Source organism: Triturus cristatus, chromosome 4_1, assembly GCF_964204655.1.
Source record: "Triturus cristatus chromosome 4_1, aTriCri1.1, whole genome shotgun sequence".
In the NCBI taxonomy this organism is placed as follows: domain Eukaryota; kingdom Metazoa; phylum Chordata; class Amphibia; order Caudata; family Salamandridae; genus Triturus; species Triturus cristatus.
In genome coordinates this window covers 1,111,587,090-1,111,609,847 of record NC_140585.1, presented here as the reverse complement: position 1 = coordinate 1,111,609,847, position 22,758 = coordinate 1,111,587,090, and the positions used below count along the sequence as shown (strand labels likewise).

Here is a 22,758-nt window from a genome sequence, read left to right as displayed (position 1 = left end):
GGCAAGGGGGTACAGAAAGAGGCAAGAGACGTGCTGAAAGAAGCAAAAGATATGCAGACAAAGGCAAGAGAAGTACAGAAAGAAGGAACAGAAATAGGCAAGAGAAGTACAGAAAGAAGCAACAGAAATGCAAAAAGAGGCAAGAGAAGTGCAGAAAGAAGCAACAGAGGTGCAGAAAGAGGCAACGGAAGTGCAGAAAGACCCAAGAGAGGTGCAGAAAGAAACAAGAAAGGTGCAAAAAGAAGCAAGTGAAGTGCAGAAAAAAGAAACAGAGGTGTAGTAAGAGTCAAGAGGGATGCACAAAGTGGCAGGAGAGATACAGAAAGAGGAAAGACAAGTACAGAAAGTGGTAACAGGGGTACAGAAATAAGCAACAGAGGTACAGAAAGAAGCAAGAGAAGTGCAGAAAGAAGCAACGGGGCTGCAGAGAAATGCTAGAGGGGTGCGGAAAGAGGCAAGAGAAGTGCTGAAAGAAGCAACAAAGGTGTAGAAGGAGGTAAGAGAACTGCTAGGCCTTTGTTTATTTTTATTTTTGTAAAGGGCCCCCCTCCCCAGGCCGATTTCGACCCCGGGGACCCCATCACCCGGGGCCTGGCAAAACAAATTTTGGATGGAGGGGGGGGGGGGGGTGCTTGGCCCCTGGGAACCTGTCCCCTGGGACCTGCCCAGAATTATTAAAAACAAAATTTGGAGGGGGGCAGCGTGGCCCCCCTACTGAGACCAATTTTGGCCCCGGGGCATGGCCTCTGTGTTGGGGACTGCTGAGGAAGAACCAATGCCCCCGCGGCCCTTGCCATCGTCACGCCTCCTGCGGGAGCCGGCATTGCTTTTGGACAAAGGGAGCTGCAAACATGCAACTCCCTTTGCCCAAAAGCAATTCTGCAGTTTTCCAACTCTCGCTTCCATGAAGCAAAGCAGATATTTGCTATCTGCTCCCGCCCTGCCATAGCAAACTGCAATGTCCCGGGTTGGGCACTCCGGGACATTGCTGGAGGACGCCCTGGGGGTGGTGGTCCCCAGGGCCAAGGAGTCCCCACCCCAGCATTTGCATAGCCCCGGGGATGTGGTGGTCCCAGGGGGGCTTCAACAGACCCTAGCATTACATAATCTATGCCCCGGGGAGGTGGTGGTCCCTGGGGCAGTGTGGGGGGGCAGGACCCCCTACACCTTTTAGTTAAAAAAAAATCCCCAGGGTGGTGGTGGTCCCCGGGGCTGCGGGGGGCCGTGTGTCCCCCGCATATCAATAAATTAGCTCCAAGGAGGTGGTGGTCCCGGGGCTGTGGCGGCCTGCGCACCCCCGCATCACATTTGGCATTGCCCCTGGGACCTGGCCCACCTCTTAATTAAACAAAGCGCGGGAGACCGCGCTTCGTTTTTAAAAGGAATTTTGGTGGGATTCGCGGACCCTACTGATATCCCACCGAAAATATTTTTAAAAAATGCTCTTTTGAGCCCTCGGGGTCCCTATGGGACCGCCTGAGCAGGCCTAGGGGATCAGGGTGATTCTACCCTGCCCCTTTTCTTCTTTTTCACCTTTTTTCTAGTGACTCGGTTCACCCGAGTCACAAGATGGCTGCTAACACTTCCTGGTTTAAAGTGATGGCAGCTAATCAGACTCAAGCTCGTGCTCGGGAGGGTTGGCGGATCCACCGCAGTCACCAGGTACTAATATTTTTAAATATATCAATTTCTCAGGAACTACTGAATGAATTAACACCATTTAACAAAGAGTTACCTTTCTGCCAAATTTGGTGTAATTCCTTTCAGCAGTTCGGGCTGTAGCTGCAACAAAAGTTTCCTATGGAAATTAACATGGAGAAAACGCATTTTGGGACCCCCTTTTTTCTTGGCCTCCGCTTGACGAATCACCCCGACACTTTCAAGACAGGAGCTGACCTGAGCGGGCCATTAGTTTTGAAAATGTTGTGAAGATTTGTCAAACGGCGCTAAAGATACTGACAAAAGAAAAAAACGCTTTTTTGAATAGATACAAGGTCCTAACTATAGCGACTGCCAGTAGGTAATATATATATATGTATATATATGTATATATATATATATATATATATATATATACACACACAGACACATAAGCACCAGACTCCTTCCTGTTAAGAAACAAGCCCACACAGGTAAAACAGGGAGATGTTTACAAACTCACCACTCCGGGTTCGTCGACAGCAGGCACTGAATGTGAGTACTGCCCCAGTGGGCGGTGCCTGCAGCGTCACCTGTTCATGCCTGAAAGTTGCAGTGAAGGGAATACGGGTTGCCTGGACCTTCATCCTGCCGCCATTCTCCCACCCGGCACCAGAACACACAATCCTTAGGTAAGTCAGCGCGTTGCCGTGCAGTCACAGTCCAAACCAATTTTGGCATGGTGCCCTCGTGGAGCGTGGCGGTTCGACGTATCCCCAAACACATTGAGACACACCACAGTTTGCCACTATTTACGCCGAACACTTCGAGGATGGGGGCTTTATGTGCTCGTGGCCGCACAAAACATAAACAACAGAATCCTTCCTGTTAAGAAAGAAACAAGTCCACACAGCTTACCGGGAACTCTCATTTATTCCAGCCAGATGAATGCGGCATGACGTGTTTCAGCTAATGCCTTTCTCAAATGCCTTTGCCATCTTTTGTTACTCACAATGTCCGCACTTTAAAAAAGAGTGTCTCCTTCGTGATTGGTTGAGGCACTCTAACAGGTAAAACAGGGAGGTGTTTACAAACTCACCACTCCGGGTTCGTCGACTGCAGGCACTGAATGTGAGTACTGCCCCAGTGGGCGGTGCCTGCAGCTTCACCAGTTCATGCCTGAAAGTTGCAGTGAAGGGAATACTGGTTGCCTGGACCTTCATCCTGCCGCCATTCTCCCACCCGGCACTGGAACACACAATCCTTTGGTAAGTCAGCACGTTGCCGTGCAGTCACAGTCCAAACCAAACGATATACATCTCTCTCTCTCTCTCTCTCTCTCTCTCTCTCTCTCTCTCTATATATATATATATATATATATATATGTGTGATCAAGGGCACTCAGTGCTCGAAACGCGTCGCAGAGGGAGAGTCAAATGAAATAAAATCTTCCTGCCTGAGCCGTGAGGGTCCGTTTCTCCTTTTCTTTCGCGTTGGGATAGCTGTGAAAGCAGAAACTTCGTGACAGTGTGGAGACTGTACTATTTATATATATATATATATATATATATATATATATATATATATATATATATATATATATATATATATATAATGCATATCCTGTCCGCCGAAATATAAATACCATAGGACATAATGGGATTTATATTTAGTTTGATGGGATGTCAGTCACCGTTTTGACTGAGTACCCTGTCTGCCGAGATCTAAATCAGGCCATAAGATTATTATTTTATTCTCAGTGGCCAATTATCATGTCCTCCAAATAGTAATTTGTGTGGCTCACTGCTTGGTAAATGTTCCCGTCTATTGAACAGGGGTGCATGAGAAAGATGTTTTTTGTTTGGATTGTTGGGCCATTTTTATTTTGTTAGCCAGAGAGCATGCAAAGAAAACTTATGTCGATTAAGAAGTATTTCATTCGTTAATTATTTGTTTATAGGTTTCCATTAGCATGTGACCATAAATGGGTATTTCAGTTGTTCGTGTAGTAAATCTGAAACTTTACATGTGCAGTATAGTTTAATTTTAGGGCTTCCTTGCTACTTTTAGCAGCATTGTGCTCCAAGGTCTCCAAGATATCACTAAAGTGAAAAACCTTACATAACTTAACATTTACTTACTCTACTTACCAGCAGTACCCGACAGAATCATCAGCACTCCCTAATATGTAAAACTGCCAAATTTAATAAAAACCCAGCTGGTGGTTTCTGCGCTGTGCAAAATACAAAGATCTATGGAAAATGCATTGCATTTGAAGCCAGTTATGGGACTTCTGTTATTTCTTTGCACCCCTTTGAGCAAACGCCGCAAAACCTTCAGTACTTACACAATTAAATGGAGGTAGCAGGTCTGCAAAGTTTCACGCACATTAGTCAGACGGGCGCAAAGTTATAAAGAGACAAAATCTAAAAAAAATCCCAATCTCTGGTCACTCTAACCATAACTACAGATTAGCTACCGCCACTCTGTAATAAAACAATATAATTGTGACAGATAGCTGAAGCGGAAGGTTAGTGGATCATTGTTGTGAAAAATTGTTTAATGTACTCACATGTCTCCTATATAATGCTGTCCCGAGCTAAATATGTAAGATCAGTAACTGAATGTGTGATGAATACTGCTTGACCCTAAAATGGCAGCCAATTACATTAGATAAAGTGAATATTCCATTATGTGTGCAATATGAACTCCCCATGGCTCATAAGAGAAATACTGAACACACAGTTTCCTGGAGTTTGTCGAGCATTCAAGGGTTAATGAGCATGGAGAAGAGCTCAGATCAAGAGAAGAGGCAGAGTAATATTAAGGAAATGTCATCCTATTTTACATCAGTATAGGCTACAATGTGCCTCAGTGGACCTATCCTGTGTATGAAAACATAGAATTGATGTATTTTAACAATTCACCAGTTACTCCCTTATCAACAAATAGCCATAAAAAGCATTGCCAAAGCTAATTTGTCTTACTTGGAAACCTTCTGAAGAGAGGGGCAGAAGGTTAAGGAAAAGCAATGAATTGGCTAGGGAATACAATAGGAACTGAAACAGTGCAATGCCTACCAAGGGGTGATACATTAAGAAGCATGGCTAAAAATCTATCTGGGAGTGGGAATCAAGAAAGCAGATGGGAGGGTATAGGGAGACCCACCAGAGAGATTGGTACAATGGATGTAGATAGACACATACAACTGCGGTTGAGACCAGAAATTGTCCACTAGAAGCTAATGGAAACTGCCAGCTTCTTTGCTTTTTCTGTACTCTGATTTTTTGCTGGCTGTAGAATTTTCTGCTAACCAGTGGTAAATTGTCTATGCGCCTCCTTTCATCATGATGACATTTGCATACTCCTAATTGCTAAACTTAACTTATCTATTATTCCCTAGCATATGGTACAAGGTGTACCTAGGGACTGTCATTTTTATGTCACTAGTGTACTGCAGCACCCATTGTGCCATCCACTACAGCCACAGTGCAAACATGACTGCAGGCCTACCATTTCTAACATGACTCTTGCAGTTTTCAACTATAAACTCAACCTGTCAAAATAACCCCTTTGATAGGTGAGAACCTCCCTTTTAAAAATTAAAAAATCACCTCTATGTAGGCCTTGTCGCCCACAACATAGCTGGCGTGGTATATAAAAGTAAGACATGTAGAAATTTAATGTTAACATACCCTTACAGTTACTAGAACCCAAAAGCTGTTTTTCACAGTGGCAGGCCAAGCGGTCCTATCTAAAATTGGTAATAATGTATCGCAGGAATTGGACTAGCTAGAAAATAACTAAACAAGTGTTTTTAATAGTTATTAACTATCCAATTAACTAGTGAAGTCAGAGTTTTAATAATTATTGATGAAAAGGTACTCTTAGAGAATGTACCTTTCACCTGACTAAATCCTCTGGAGGCCCATTTGCATGAGCTTCCACTGTCATCTGGCATCTGAATAGCCCCTTGATTACGTGTGAGAACTGCTCCTACTTGTTCTTTTGACAGGATTGCTAGTGGGATGTGTCCAGGACCTTAATTACCTTCAAAGAGGCCTTCTCAGTTGCAGGCAAATGTTAGTGACATCTAGGCAGGGCCCTCCCCTTGTTTCTTGAGCTAGCAGGCTCCAAATCAGGGTGAGCATCCTTTTTGACATTACAGTGTCAGCTTTTGCTTGAACGTGAAAGCCTGCTTCGCAGGTCTGCTGGGCTAACATACACACTTGGGAAGCACTTCAAAGAAGGGAAACAAGATGTCAAAACTATTTGTGTGCATCTATTGTCTAGTGCTGAGAATAACCTGCTATATTTTACCAGACATCTGTCTCTGGGCTTATTGGGGGTAATGTGGTTGCTTCAAACCATATTTGGGGGTTATATGTTGCAGGACACTATGGTTATCATATCACACTCCCCATAGAGAGCCTCAGCCCTCAGAGCCTACGTTTAGTGTAATTGAAGACTTTTGCTATCTTAAAAATACTTAAAATGGGCAAGGATGACCATGGAAACTTTCACCACATTGGTTAGGGCGTACCCAGGAGTCATTCCCACCAACTAGCTCGTGGCAAGCATAAATATAACGCATGCAGGCACCCACTGCAGAACACTCCTGGATCTGTGGAAGTTCAGAAGAGGACTGATCTTGCTGACTGAGACCTGAGAAGAGCCTAGAAGACTGGACGTGCACTCCCTCTCATAACCAGGACAAACACATGTACTCCAAGGGTCATAAGGCTGACCTGCTAAAGCTACAGGGACACAGCAAGCTACAAGATGCCTTTTCCTGCAACTACCCAGCTGACCAGTGGCAACTGGACCTGGAAAAGACCGGACCCTGCTGCTTGGCCTCTGCCTGACACTTTGTGAGTGTCTAAGTGCCTCCCATGAGGTCCTGAGGAGCTTTCGAATTGTACTCCTGTGATTGATTGGGACTTAAAGGACTGACGTCAGAAGGTAAAAATCTTTGACCAGGACGAACCTAAGTTAGTGTATCCAATCCGCACTCCATTGCGGTGAGGGTCAAATGAGTCTAGGTTCTGTTTTACTGTTCGACCATTGTCTATCATTGGCACTTTATGTTTCTTGGTGCTATTTAGACTTAAAAATTAAATAATTCATATTTCTGGTTCCCTTTACAGGATTTTTTGTCATCTTGGTGCAATTTTGTTTATTAAAGTTTTGGTACTGCCTAAATATGATACACATTGCCTCTAAGTTAAGCTTGTCTGCTCTGTGCTGTAGTTTCCAAGGGGTTGAGTTCAGGTTAATTTAGTGAGTTTGAGGGTATACCCTGACATGGGTGGTGATTATTTCTTAAGGCTGATTGTCACCTACCCAAAAAATAATCACATTTCTTACACCAACACATTAAAATTAGTTTTGTAGTGAAATATCTAACAGCAAATCCAATCACAAGATGGGTTCTGTAAAACAGGCGGAGGCATTTATAAGGGAATGGGGGCAATGAACACTGCACGACCTAAAACCATCAATTCACTTATCAAAGTCAAAAGTTATGAGCAATTAAGATGCCAAGGTCAATTTGATACAACCAGGACAGTCAACTAACGACTAGCATAACATTAATCCTTAAAATCCATATCCATTCCTTGAATGCAATTTAGCATATGAAAAGTCAACAAATGGCAGATATCATTCTTTTAACCTTGGAGAATAATGGGGACAGAGGGGATGGGCAAGAATGAACATTCTGTCAACCTTCCGTTTACTTGAATCCAAACAATCGTGGGAATGAATAAACAATAAGTAAAATCTGGAACAATTGCATTAGTGACATTCAAAACTACCACAAGATGAAAATGGTGCGAACCAAAATAGAAAGGAAATATGTACCTTTGGTGTGATACAAACCCACAAATTTTGACTGTCTTCTCAGCTCGTACGCAAGAAAGTCGAGTGTACTACCCATTGCCCACAGAAAACTTTCAAACTGAGGTACCCCAAACCGGCATAGCTTCAATTGGTGCAGCAGGTCCAGTGGCACTGGGGCCAAGAGTCCTGAGAGGGTCACTGAACCCTGATAATTGCTGTATTTCACAGTTAGAATAGCGGCCAGGGTGCACATTTCCTTCCTTGTACTGGACCCATGACATACTGGCTACGCCACTGGCACCAAATAAATATATAAACCGTTCACTGTTGGATACCGAGTCTAGATACTAGAATCAGTTCATCACAAACACAATACACCTACCTAGTAGCAAAAATACGTCTGATCCACAGACTCAGCAACAGAGTCAGATTCCCCAGCATAACTTAACACTTAAAAGAAGTTGCCCAAAGGCCAAAAATAATATAAATGTAATTGTGATCTGGGGGCTACTTGTCAGTGGTGGCTGCTAACAAAACAAGGTGGTGGGCAGCGTGTGTGTGGGGGAATGGTTTTTGTTTTTCAAATGGACTTACCTGCAACTGCCGGAGTCCAGCTGCTTCCAGAATCATGAGCAGTTCACAGGTGCCCAGACTCCCCACCCAATCCGGATGCTGCTCTCATGCCATTACCCAGCATGAGAGATGCGCCGGGATTGGTCACAGCTGGTTTGACTGACAGCTCAGAGACAAGGAGCATGTGCCTCTTCTCACAATGGCTGTGCAACACAGCTGGGTTGGGGAAATGTAAGTGTGCATGTCGGTTTGGCCATCTAAAACGGCTGGCTGAATCGTCATGCGCCCTTAAAGTGCACAACCCTTCTCCTCCCTCCTGCCATCTTAGACAAAGGCCCTGCCCCGCCCTAGACTCAGGCCACACAGCTCAGCCATGGAAAAATAAAATGATAATAAATGGTTTTATTATCATTTTTTTTCCAGCTCCTGGCTCTGAAAGTTGGGGCTCTGCTTCTCCACCATAACGGAGGAGCTGCCCCTGCTCCTTGTGAAAGTGAAGAATGGCGTCACTCACAGTGAAGTTAGCCAATGGCGGAATTGGTCTGACCCATTCCCTAATCCTCTGTAGTGGGCGGAAGAAAAACGTGAATGACAAAAGAACAGACTAATTGATAAAAAAGGCTAGCTGAGATCTCCTTTATGTGTAATTTCATACAAATCAAAAGGTCTTGGCTATTGCTGGATCTAAAATATGTGCACAACATTTTGCAAGTAAAAAAAAATCAAAACTGAGACGTGGAGGAAGGCATTGTTTTGCCACCCAACCCCATACACACAAAACAGCCCAGGCCCCTCCTTCTGTGTTAGGACAGTGGACCACTTGATAAACTGTGTTTTGAAGGCTGACGCCTTTGGTAACGGAGGGAATCTCTTTTAATAAAAAGCACAACAACAACTCTGTTGGGTGAGGAGTAACAAGGAGAGGAGTAGACACATAATGGAATGAAAGAGGGGTGGGAGCAACCAATGAAAATGGTACACACATTGGCAAATAAGGTCTACGTGCAACCTTCCAATGGTAAAAGTCAAATCTTAAAGAAGCAAAAGGAAAAATAGTACCCTGACCTCAGTAGAGGAAGGATACAACTCATCCAGTCATGAGATTGTGAGGCTAAAATTCTTTAAAGGTAGGAAAAACACTAGACTAGGGCGATAATCCATCAAATCAGGAGCTAGAACTGAATCAGACTAGAAAGCCCATTGAATCATGGGCAAGGACCCATCCTACGTTTATGGTAAAGTATTGTAACAGTGATGTCTGCGAGACACCTCCGACTGTCGTAAGACCACAAATAGAAGAGCCTGTGCTCACCCACAGTATTCCAGCCCTTTGTACTGCCCACTGTTCAATCTTACGAAGCAAAAAGCCTTTCAAATGGAGCTTAAGATGGATGTCTCAGAGTAACACTCAGGAAGCAGTGTGAAAATATATCAAACACAAAATTGTTTTTGGTGTTAACTTAAAATCAATGAACATGTAGTTAGAGCAAGGAACAGCACACACATCACTCCCTTCGCAACGGTGCCCTTCCACAAGTGAGAAAGGTGAAGAATGCAGAAGAAAAGGAACATGGACATGGCAAGTCATGGTTAATCAATAGTAGTGCGAACATCCCAAAGTCCCAGCAGTAATCCAGACTGAAAAAGGACTGAAAGACAATCTAAAGCGGTAGCTCCATACTGCAGTGGATGAAACGTATAGCTATCCATAATGCTGCTAATATCTACATCATTTTGTATGGCAAAGTACTGAATTCAAGTGCTTCTTTAAGTCCATCTTTATCTGTCCTTTGCCTTTCGTTCCTAATATGTGTATTTTCGATTTAAGATGACAGGGCAATTATTTGTCCAGGTTCAGTTTATGTGTGTTCTGGATGTTAGTGACCCAATTGTTTATGTGTGTCAAGTTTTGTGGTTATCTTCGGTTGTTTTGAGTTACTTGTATTTTCCTATGTCCTCGTTTCAACTTTTTGCATAGTTGTGCCCATGTATTCAAGTCCTCATGGGCAAGACAAACAGTAAATAGCTTGGGTAGAGTTGCAAATTAAGCGTGATGCCGCTGCATCCAAACTTTATTGTCACTTAGTGTGGTTCCTCTAGCAGCACTGGAGAAACCACACTTTTGTTTCAGTCCCACAAGGAAAGTATCCAGTGACTGGTGGTGATCCATGAAATACATTAGTATATCCCGTGTGCTCCGTCTTGACTCAAGTATGAACAATATGATTTCTAAGGTTCATGGCGTTTTAACCTTTTGTAAGTAACAATGATACTGGTTCACATTTTCACTTAGTAACAATCATATTGATTTGCATGCTTAGTCGGAGTGATACCAGTTTGCATGTTTTGTCTGTGTAACTCATGCAGTTTCCCATACTTTGGCTCTGTGACTCGGGTGCCTGTTCACATGTTTCAGCTGTGTAACACTGATGCCGATTCCCATGTCTTGGTGGTATAATGTTGGTACCGGTCCCCTCTTGTTTGCAGCTTGCGATGGGGGTGCTCCGGGTCGGCTTCATCGTCAGGTACCTCGCAGACCCACTGGTTGGAGGTTTCACCACAGCCGCTGCCTTCCAGGTGTTTGTCTCACAACTGAAACTGGTGCTAAACGTTCCCACCAGTAACTACAATGGAGTGCTGTCCATCATATACGTAAGTTCGACGCGATTCACAAACAGTTTGTTAAACTTTTATTTGCTAGTATTCCTGTTACTTTGCACATTTCAAAAGAATTGTAAAATACGATTTTAAAGAATAGCGTTTTATGGTATGTCATGTTTGCTGCATTAAAGCCATTAGTTCCCAGACATTTTAAAACTTTTTTCTGCTGGCTTGATAGTGGAACACTACTAAGTAGTCTTCCACTATCATGTATAAGTGGTTATAAGTTCTTAAAAGTATGGATTCTGTCTGTTCTTCTGCCATTGAAGGGTCTGAGCTACTCAGAGGTTCTCTGTATAATCCTCATTTTTTCTTATTTAAATGGTTTTGCAGATTTTCAAAAAAATCTAATAGAAAATAAGAAATGCTACCGTCATCATGATGTGGTCTGCTTACCTGTCCCTCTGGAGTAAAGCACACAGACTACAGTACAAACTCTGTGTGCACATTGCACAGGAATGTGGTACTTCCATGCACGTAGCCACATCTATTAACATTATGCAATGGTGCAGGACTTCTTTATGACAACACAATATCACAAAAGCCTCACGCAGGACTGCCTTCGGGGTCACGGTGAAAGAATTGTCGGATTATGCCCCAAGTGTATATTTGAAACTCGTTTCCCTATAAGGAATAAATTCATGCATGTATTATAACAACATATGGAATCTCTTATTGGATATTACAATTATCATAATTTCGATTTCTGGTCCTAAATCTCAGGGCTACTTTAGCTATCGATTTTGGTGACAAGAGATTTTGTTTTTTGTGTGAAGTATTATTATGGATCAATAAACAAAGGATGAAGTGAATAAAAGAAGATGGCGTTGGGATTGTGAAATGCATGTCTCTGGCCCAGAATTATCAGGTCCCTAGTTTGTGCACATGATAATTCTGGGCCTGAAGAGACTTGTAATGCCAACATACAGAATTTTACCTAGAGCTATTGCTGTGGGGGAAATACACCAACTCGTAATAAGGACCTGAATCTATTAAACCAATGGTCTTATCTGCCTTTAAAGCTACACGGTCAAACTGGAAATCCACAACATTTTTGCACATTTCATACATGGTAATCATGGCATATATTTTTTGCTAGAAAAGGAGACACATTACTATATCATTTGTGCTTTGCACTCAAACCTAGCACAGATGTGTGGGCTCCCCAACAAACCTTCCTCTAGAAGGAAGATCATAGAATGTTTAATGTCTTTATGTACATCAAGGCTTACCATGTAAGTCCATGAAGACTGGATCCATGTCAGAGTTTCAGAATAGCCAACTAGATAAATAAATCTAAACTGAACGTACATACATGTTATTCTGTACATCTGTTATGGATCAAGCCGTAGTAGTCACGCATAACATTCTACAGCAACCCCAACACTAATCAAGTCAAGTACCACTAAATTGCCAAATAGTTCAATTCTTTAATATCAAATGTTTTGACATAGCATTTAAAACAACATGAAGAAAGTAGAAGAACTATACAGAAGCGACACCAGATCACCTAAAATCATCAATATAAAACCATAAAAATGATAACAATTCATACACATAAAAATTATTTTTTCAAGACAATGTATAAAAAAAGGGAGAGAACACACAAGACTGTACCATCTAACTTTGTATCATGCTAATCAATGTAAATCGAGGAATAAGACACGATTGTTAGAGGGATTATCATCTATTGCATACACATGTTCAGCAGATTTAGCATAACATAAGCGTTGGCGTGTTTCAGTGGTTAACACTGATTTTAACCTCTTTCTTCAGGACAACAATATATCTCCCATACATGGGTACATAATATTAAAGTATACCTATATAAAACATATAAATCCAACTATTGATCTTTCACAAAACCATACTAATGTACATTTATTTACATCAATTAATAACATTTCATTGTATCAGAGACAAGTTTAAATCAACAACAAACCTCAGATGACGTATCATACAATCAAAATGAGAGATAGAACATTCAAGTTGTGCAAACAACAATGACCACCATGACGACCACCATCTTTTAACATTGCATTTAAAAACCAATGCAATCACAATTGTAAGCCAATACAGATCATTGTTACACTTTATTGAATCAATTATGTATCATGATAAAATATGATGAATATTCAGCGGCCACAGTTAATACAACTTTCAAAGTGCACATGCCTAAATAACAAGAATCCTGCAGAAATTATATAGTAATGACGATGAATTCGTGCCTAAGATTGTAAACAGCTGCAAACACTAGGCACGTGACTGAAAGTCATGCGAGCCATTGCCTAATTGATCATCTCCTGTGCACTGGAATCATTATAATCTAACAGAGAATTCATTATCGATTGCTCTATATTACAACAGAAGGATAAAGAAGGATCAATTTCAATATAAATTGAGCCACGAATCAAATGACCTCTATGGCCTTGACATGATTAACCCTCTATTTACACAATTGTGTCCTGGATGGGCTGACCTTCCCACTCCATAATAATCCACATCTACATAAAGCCCTGTGGGCACACAACCATGCAGGTTACAGGGGTGTATCCACCACTTTGATCGTATATTAGTTCTATACTAGACAAAATTGCCATTCCTGATATGTACTTTGTCCAATGCTTCTGGAAGTATGGCTCAGAACTATTTCATAATCTATGGCATATGTGGACGAATCTGCTCTGTACCAATTCAGTACAAAAGATAAACGAATCAACAAATAGTACAACATTTAAGCCAGAATAAATTTAAGTCATGTTTGTTCAACTAGGAAAATCATCATGGCAAGGAATAATGGTAATTTCGAGGTCAATCTCATCATAAATATACAGCTAGTTCCTCTTCAGAATCAAGACCAAACAGTGTCTTGGTCTAACAATCCAATATGTATCGGGATTCCAAACAGCTGAGCTTAGTTACTCTGTCCCCTCCTCTTTCTTCCCGGGGTACATGGTCCAAGCAAAAGAATTGTGGTAGATGTATGTCACCATTATGATGTGACTCAAAATGTCGAGCAATAGGATAAGTGGAGTCCATGTTAGAGTGGAACTTCATATGTGAGGACCTTCTCGGTAGTCATGCACACCTTACACATGGTACAGGGAAAGAACCCCACGATTTTGGCCTCTGTTGTGCCTGATGATAAGTGACTGTACTATATGATCTTTAATGGACCTACTTTTTCTAAACATTATAATAGGGTGGTCCTGTATGTCCAAACCGATTAAAGAATATGCCAGTTCTTTTGTATCATCTTACTTATGGTTCCTGTATCCTTAGAGAAGTTGGTGATCAGTCTAAACGTCTGGCCTGTGTCGTTCCTATTAGTATTGTCCAACAGGAGGCTTTGTCTGGATTTACTCTGGGCTCTCTTAAATGCCCTATTTAACACCTTCTTGGGATATCCCTTCACTTGAAACTTGAAGAGGTTGACAAAGGCACTTGCGCCGAAACACGTCGGTGATTAAACAAGTGTTATCTCTCCCCCGAGAGTGATAATCTTTCTTTCAAAGGAGCTGAATATACAGTGAGACTACCCTCATGAGGTATGAGCACCCACCCGCGAATGCAGTGTATCTGGTGGCCTGGGAGCAAATAGATAAAAATATAAATATATGTATCTCTATATATATGTGTGTGAGTGTGATAGAGAGAGAGAGAGACAGAGTGAGAGAGAGAGCAATAAGGTACTATATGTTGAGTTATGTAAAGGTGACCAGTACTTACCACTTCATACTTGCCATGGTATTATTTTGAACAGCAATATTTTTGCTCCGATATTTTTGCAGCATAATATTTCAAACTTGATATTTCAGTACCTTATCATTTCATTAAGTCACAGGACACCTCCCCCATTCCATTATTAATCAGTTACGCAGTAACCAGCAGTTTCTCCTGAAATCCTCCATTAATGTAACATTGCAGCCCACTGCTGATACTTACACTGGTCAAAAATGCCTGCTCCCTGAGTTATACCCCTAAGCCACAGGGCAAGACCCATAGCGAGGTAGAGGGACTGTAATGTTATTAGAGCATTCCACACACTGAGAAAACACTGTTCTAAACTAAACATGTGGCTACTGTTAAGTTACACTTTGGGACATGGGAGCAGAAGGCCTGCACCAGTCATTATTGGTCGTTTACCACTCCATTGTATACATCGAACCTCCAACATTCCAATGTTTCAGTAATTTGTTTTGCAGACTACTTTGTGCATTACTTTGTCCGAATTACATAATTAGGTATTTCCTTGTGTACAGCTACTGGAAAATATTTCTTTCCCTTTTTTAAGGTATGCCTGTACCTCTGTGTTTTCCCTGTATCCCCACATTTGATGTTGCATTCTAAAAAAGCAATATATGTTTTTATATTATGTTGGACTGCATACTATTTGTTTGCATTTATTATCCGTAACTGTACTACATGCATGAATTGATTTTCCTTAATAACAATAAAATTAATAAATTAAAAAAAATGTTTTTAATCCAAAACATATTTAGCAGGGTAGACATATTGGTGAAGAAACAGCAAGTTAAAGAAAGTGGTGGAGGTGCCAAGTAGGGTACAAGCCTCGCCGAATAGTAACGTCCAGTCAGATTTTCTGCATGACCATCAAATATGCAATTGATTACCATTGCAATTCAATATATGTAAATGCAACTTATATATATTTGTTTTGGACATCTTGAGAACCTGACTGGATTTCACGTATCAGTTAGTAGAAGGGTCAAGCACTAGTTACTAGGGAGGCAAACAGCTTGTCTGTGCGTCTTACAGAGGTTGGATTTAAGGCTTTCTTAGAAGGTTGGGATACTGCATGAACTGGTCGGGGTTATTTGAATGTCTGAGAGGCATCTACATGGGCATGGTTAGGTGTTCTAGTTTTCATAACATCAGAGATGTCTAGTCTGAGAAGAGTTGTTCTGCGACCTCCAGGTGAGAGGTTGAATTTTTCACTTTTAACTTGGTTGCTGCAGATGGAGGGTTTTGCAGCTAATCTTTAGGGTGATCCAGTCTTCAAGGGGTAACCTACAAATGGAGTTGCGTGATGCTACCGCTTAGCTTTAAAGGTCTTAAGATTGGCATATTTTGGATGACAAGCAATAATGGCATTGCCAAATTGGAAGAGGACCAATAAGTGGTAAGAAATCTCAAACAGGGTTTCACTGCCACTAACTCACAGAGCACTTTTTCTTTTCTACCTTACAGACCCTTAGAGACATATTTTCTAACATCGCCTTAACCAACATTGCGGATCTCATTGCGGGGCTTCTGACGTTCATTGTCTGTGTGGTGGTGAAAGAAATTAATGATCGGTTCAAACACATTCTCAAAGTGCCTATTCCCATAGAAGTAATTGTGGTAAGAAAACAACTAAACTCATCTTCATTTATTTAACTAAATGAGAACATTTTTAGTACTGTGTTGATATGGATAATATTAATTCTTCATAATTGTCGCCCCAAAAATTTGCAAAAAAATTGCACTTAGGTAAGTAGAGGCGTAAAGGTGGTTCCCCTTTGAAATATCTGCAAACTGGGTCAGAAAAAGAAAATGTATACAACTGTGAACCAAACAATAACTAGATATCAAGGAGATGTGGCCAGATGCCTAATAGTTGTATGAGGGGTCCAAAGACCTCTTTGACATATGACCAAAGAAATGTCAATTCATCTGCCTGGGCCTGAAATTGTACATTTGTAATAGTTCAATCTAAAATAAATGTTCAATAAATGCACCGTAGAAACATCACCACAGTGTGCCCACCATAGTCCTGTTTCCCATCTCTCCTCTTTCTGGAATCTGGTCTCAACCACATTTCACACGCCACAGTCTTCTATCTAGGGTTCCTCAAGTTTGCGATGTGCCTACTGAAATAAATATTTCCTCTCCAAGGAGTTACATTGGTCTTTCAGCTGGGTGCCAGACATGCCATGTCACTTGTCGTAAATGCAAAAAAGCGGGCGAGACCTGGAGCAACATCTCTGTTCTCATAAACAAATTTTATCCACAGCAAAGTTATATTTGATGCACAAGCATCTTGGCATGGAGGCACTCCTTTATAATACAGAAGATTCATATATATGTGTGGTAATTGGGCTAATGACACTTTTTATGTATAACTTGTTTTTATTGGCATTTATAGTAGTTATACAGGAGCAGATCACAATATTGTTATCAGCTGCTTTCCCCACAGCATTACACCATTTCATTTCAGCCAGAAAGCAGATGCCATTACATAGTGCCCATTAGTGTCATCCATCTAATGCAGCCAGATTGAGTTCAAAGACAGTACATACAGTGCAGGATGGTGAGTATATAAAAGGGGACACAATAGCAAGGCCGGGCCTCTGGTAGGTGCGATCTCGGAGTTTTGGTAGTCGTGGGTCGTCTGCCTAATTGCTATAGTTCAAGATGAAAGTCAAACCCAGCAGGCTTGGCCTGTGGTACAAACCTTTCGAGTCTGCTCATATAAATCACAATTGCAACTAAAAACAGTATATTCATCATAAAGAGCAAAGAGATAAAGAAAGAGATAGCAGAGAAAGAGCAGGTAAGAAAGGGAAGGAGGCGAGATGCAAGGGAGAGATATGGCGGGGGAGAGGGGTTCTGCCGCCACCTGATGCCGGGGACGTTGTAGGCATGTCACTGGCGTCATGCAGGTAAAGGCCAGAATGGCCTACGTCATAGGAGGAGAGGGGCGTCCAGGGTCTGGTGTGCAAACGCCGCTCGGGTTGGGTTCAAGTGGGTCCATCGGTGATTTTCCAGATGCTATCAGCATCTGGTGGATATAAAGCGTCTTCGAAAGGGCGCGGAGCCCGCAACCGCGGGTGTTGAAGTTGAGCGTGCTCCAGTCTGCAAAGGTAATCAACAAGCGGTTGCCACAGTTTGGTGAATTTAGTGTCCTGTAGCTGCAAGCACGCCGTGAGTAGCTCCATTGCAATCGTGTGCCACAGGCGGGTGAACCAAACGTTGATCGGGGGTGTTTCAGCTTTTTTCCAGTAAAGAGCAATGATTTGCTTGGCAGCCCCAAGCATGTGAAGGCTAAGATGCCAATCACGGCGGGTCATGGCACGCAGGTTCACCGTCCGGAGGCCCAGGACAATCGCAAGCGGGTTTTCAGTCAATGGGTAGCCAATTACCAGCCGGATATGACTGAGAACTTCCTCCCAGTAGATGGTCAAGAGTGGGCATGTCCACCAAATATGCAGAAAATCCCCCGGTGCACCAGTGCAGCTCCAGCATAGAGGTGAGGAAGTGGGAAACATTTTATGCAACCTGTGAGGGGTATAGTACCATTGTGTCATAACCTTATATTCGGAGTCCTGCTGGGGAATGCTACGGAAGGTTTTGAAGGTGTCTCCCATGAAGAGGTTCCGAATCGTCCTGCAAAACCTCCCCCCCACCCCCGTCCAGTCTGCGAAGTAGGGCGAGTGAAAAGCAGGCAGGAAGTGAGAGCTGCGAGCAATGGCAGTATGGGGGGACAGAAAGGATGTGAGGTCTCTGTGTATTGCTAATTTGTCCCAAATCTCAAGGACTGTCTTAGAAGGAACCGCGATATAGGCGCTGCGTGAGAGCCATGCAAGGTCCCATATGGGGCGACAAGTCACTGCCCTGTCCATATGAAACCAGACTTTTTCACTCTCCCATGCCATCCACTCCGAGATGAAGCGGAGATGTGAATCCCAGTAATATTCCAACAAGTTGGGGCAGGCCAGCCCTCCCCTATCGCGCAGAAGCATGAGTATTTTATTAGAGAAACGCGGTCTACTCCCTCCCCACATAAACGAGGTGAGCTTGCGCTGAAGGCCCTAAATCTGATGCTCTGGAATGGGCGTGAGTAGGGTCTGGAAAAGGTAAAGTATCTTTGGGAAGATCAGCATTTTGACCGTATTCAAGCGCCCCAACCAGGATAGTGGAAGGGATTTCCACATTCTCAGGTCAGCTACGACAGCGTTTTTACACTCCTGCCAGTTTGCTTGGGACCATGTGGCAAGGTTGGGGTCAAATTGAGCTCCAGATACTAAATAGATTGTGATGCCCATTGATAAGGAATAAGAGATTGGAGTGTGGCGATCTCGTCTACAGGAATCGTGAGGTTGAGAGCCCATGATTTCTCATTATTGATTTCAATCCCCGAGACCTGCTCGAACGATTGAAGCAACTTATGTAGGGCAGGTAGAGAGGTTTGTGGGCGTGATACAGTGAGAAGTAGGTCATCGGCGAACAAGGTTTGTGGTCTAACCGCCCAAGTGTTTTGCCATGTATGTCGGGAGACTGATGGTTCATGATGGCCACCACAAGAGCAAATAAGAGGGGGGACAGGGGACACCCCTGTCAGGTGCCCCTGTGGATAGAGATGGGTTGAGTGAGCTGGCCATTGACCCACACCCGAGTCAGAGGGTAGAGATAGGGAGCCATAATTCTAGCAATCATCTGTGGGCCCAACCCTATTTTCTGTAGGACAGCTCGAAGGAAAACCCAGTCTACTCAATCAAATGCTTTCTCAGCATCGAGCGATAGCAAGCAGGCGGGTATCTTCCAGGTATCTTCCAATGGCGCGCCTTCCCGATTAGATCGACAACCTGCCGCACATTGTCTGCCCCCTGTCGTTGATGGATAAAGCCCACCTGGTCCGGCTCTATGAGTCCAGGGAGGTGCAAGGCAAGATGTTTAGCTCGTATTTTAGTATAGAGTTTGAGATCCGTGTTTAGGAGTGCGATGGGATGGAAGGAGGAGCAGAGTGTAAGATCTTTCCCCGGTTTGGGGATTAAAGCGATTTCCGCCATGGCCATATCCGTGGAGGGCCCTACTGCGTCTGTAAAAGAATTGAAGAGACGGAGCATATGTGATTTAAGTTGCGGGAGGAATGTGCGATAGAACGAGACCGGCGGACCGGCCGTCCCCAGTGTTTTGCTGAGAGGAAGATCCTTCAGAGCGCCAGCGAGCTCCTCTGGAGTGATAGGTTCCTCCAATAGTTGAGAGTGGTAGCTGCTAATCGGGGACCACTCGCAAGCTTCCAAGGCAGCGAGAATCAGATCTAAATCGGGCGACTCCCTGGCATAGAGGGACGAGTAGTAATTCTGGAATGCTTGAATCTTAGCAGAATCGGTGATGGCCCAGGTACCATCTCCCAGTTTAAGTTTAGCGATGTGCATTTTGGCGGCCCGCGTTTGAAGGTGGCGTGCCAGAACCATACCCACCTTGTCCCCCCCATCATAGTATTGTTGGCGCAGGGCCAAGAGAGCGTGTTCCGCCTTGTTGGTCCTGTGCTCCCGGGGCTGGCCCCGGCACATAGCGAGGAGCCTCTTGTGCAGCGCCACGGGGCGCTCCTGGTCCAGCCGCTCAAGCGCCTTTATGTCCCTGGAGAGTGTGTCTTCAAACAAACGAGCTTCCCGAGATATAGCATTAGATGTGATGTTGCCGCGAATTGTGGCCTTAAACGTATCCCAGACTACAGGGAGTGGAGTCTCTGGGAGGTCGTTGGTCTCGAAGTAGGATGTGCTAGCTTCCCGGATCTCCGCCGCGTCTACTGGATCCTTGAGGATATGAGGGGGGAAACGCCACCGAGAGGGACGGTTGGGATGAGAAAAGTGATCCTGAATGAGAAGTTCCAAATGAGCGTGGTCAGAAACAGAGATGTCAGACATGGACTCCGAAAGGGTGTTTTTGACAAGGGAGTGCGAGACGAAGAGGAAGTATATGCGTGAGTAGGAGCAATGAACATGAGAGTAATAGGAGTAGTCACGGGCATCTGGGGAGTGGTATCGCCAAATATCTATGAGACCAAGGGTGGTTGATAGCTTCTGTAAGGCAGAGGACATAGCCCCCGTCCCATGAAAAGAGCCTTCGCTACGGTCGAGTCCCGCCTCCCATACCAGATTTAAGTCTCCCCACAGGATGAGACCTGGATCATCGTGTATTATGTGTTACTGCAACAAACCCCGCAAAAAGGAGTCCTGAGCTTGGTTTGGTGTGTAATCCTTACTACGGACTACCCTGGAGTCCCCCTGATGAATGCCTGCTCGACAGAGGATTGCTACCCCGCTTATTTAGTGAGTGCGGATGCCCAAAGTTGAAGAGGGTTTAATGGATGAGCCATGCGAGAGACATCCTCTCTCAGAAGATGGGTTTCCTGCAAAAATATAATGTCCAGATTTTGCAGCAGGAGGTATCGCCAAATCAGGCGGCGCTTGTTGGGGGAGTTAAGTGCCTTCACGTTAAGGGAGAGGACCTTCAGACATGGTACAGAAGTCTTGATTTCAGTGCACCATATGCGAGCGCCATCCCGGGCAGAAGAGTAGGGGTAGGACTCAGGGTATCTTCCCCTCCCCATGAATTGCTGAATTAGACAAAGCAGACAAAGGCCATGGTGGTCGCTGTAGGACCTAGTGCAGCGTGTGGAGAGAAAAGGACAATCTGCACAAAGGGATCCTCCACCACGATCAGGACTGCCCTCCGCAAGGGATAGGGATAGGAAGAGGGGAAAGACAGAAGTGAGAGAGAAGAGACATAGTACGCAAAAATTAACAACAGCCAACATGGCCAAAAGGGTCTATTCCAGTCCGGGGATAAGCCAGGTACAGAGACACAGGCCATCCCAGAGATATCACTCTCCAAGGAATAGAAGTGGAGGTGGGTCATAGGAGATCAGCATCACCCTGTAGGAGTACAGTCTGGTGCCGCCGTCGGGTTGCAGTTCAGGCACGGGGCAGTCATGTCAGCAATATGGCGGCAAGGGAGCAGGGCGTCAGTCTCACCCCCGCAAGAGGCCAGAACAGGAGGCAAGGAAAAGTAGGTATTTGGCAGGTGTACTTAATGACTATTTTCCAGATGACTGGGAACCTGGGCCGAGTGTCCACCTTCCAAGGAACGGATGTGCTGTATAATGTCCTGTTTCTCCTGGGATGAAGTGCAGATTCCCCGGGGGGAAGGGCATCTGGAGCGGTGTACCTTAGTCCATTGGGGTTTTGCAGGCTTGCGGGTCAGAGGAGGCAGGCGTGAGGGGCTAGCGTGTGGCGTGTCTGGGATCTGTAGCAATTGGGCTGCCTCTCGGAAGGACCGCAGTACCCGGCGCTTTGACTCCCACTGGAAGATAAGTGCGAACGGATGCCCCCATTGATAGCGGACCCCCAGCTCCCGTAGCTTATCCGTTAAGGGTCGAAAGTGTCTGCGGTGACGGAGCGTTGTGGGTGCAAGGTCCTCGAACAGTTGTATGGGGGTACCCTGGTATGTGAGTTCTGCTTTGTCTCTTGCCGCCTTGAGGATGGCCTTCTTCTCTGTGAAAAAATGGACCCGGGCCAAGATGTCAGGAATGAGGCCAGGGTTTCCAGGCAGACCAGACACTCGGTGGGCGCGGTCCAGGGCCAGCGGGGATGCATCGTCATCTCGACTGATGTCTTGAAACAGGTCAGCTATGAAAGTCATAATGTCTGAACCCTCTGCCTCAACCGAAATCCCCCTTAGGCGCAGGTGATTGCGGCGCCCCCTGTTTTCCAAGTCCTCTTGCTTGATCTGGAACTCTATGTGTTGCTCCTCCAGGGTGACCAAGCACTGCCATAGGTGTTCCTGATCTTCCAAGCGGGCATCCACTGTCTTTTCAAGGTTGTCCACTCACCCTCCACCACCCGGGCAGGCACAATCAAGTGGCTCCGAACTCTGCGCCGAGTAAGGCCCAGCGATACCAGTAGCGACAGCAGAGGGTCCCCGTGGCCCAGTTATGAACACTAAGACCCCGCTGGGGTGGTGGAGGTGTAGGGCGGGCCCCGTGAGGTTCCAAGGCAGAGGGGCGGCAGGAGCCAAAGATGGCTGCAAGGCCAATCACCGGGAGAAAGTGCCTTTTATGGTGACTTCTTAGAGGGCGGCTCAGCTCCTCCGGAGGCATCAGCAAGTGGGGCTGAGGGCCCAGCCAGGTGCAAGGTGTCCCCGCCGGTATGCAGATATCGCCAGTCGGACCCCGTGTGGGACCGACACAGCAGAGTCTCAAAATGGCGGCCAGGCGGGATGTCGGGAGAGAGTGCCCTCCCCAGAGATCAACTGCGG

The 22,758-nt window shown here is 44.5% G+C and overlaps 1 protein-coding gene across 1 annotated transcript in view; it reads left to right on the top strand.

Moving 5' to 3' along the window:
- SLC26A4 (solute carrier family 26 member 4) overlaps positions 1 to 22,758 on the top strand; it is a 161,125-nt gene that overhangs the window by 70,611 nt on the left and 67,756 nt on the right. The window contains exons 6-7 of the mRNA XM_085654118.1: positions 10,540 to 10,704; positions 15,925 to 16,077. Of these exons, the coding sequence (XP_085510244.1) occupies positions 10,540 to 10,704; positions 15,925 to 16,077 (318 nt within the window). The remainder of the gene's footprint in view (positions 1 to 10,539; positions 10,705 to 15,924; positions 16,078 to 22,758) is intronic.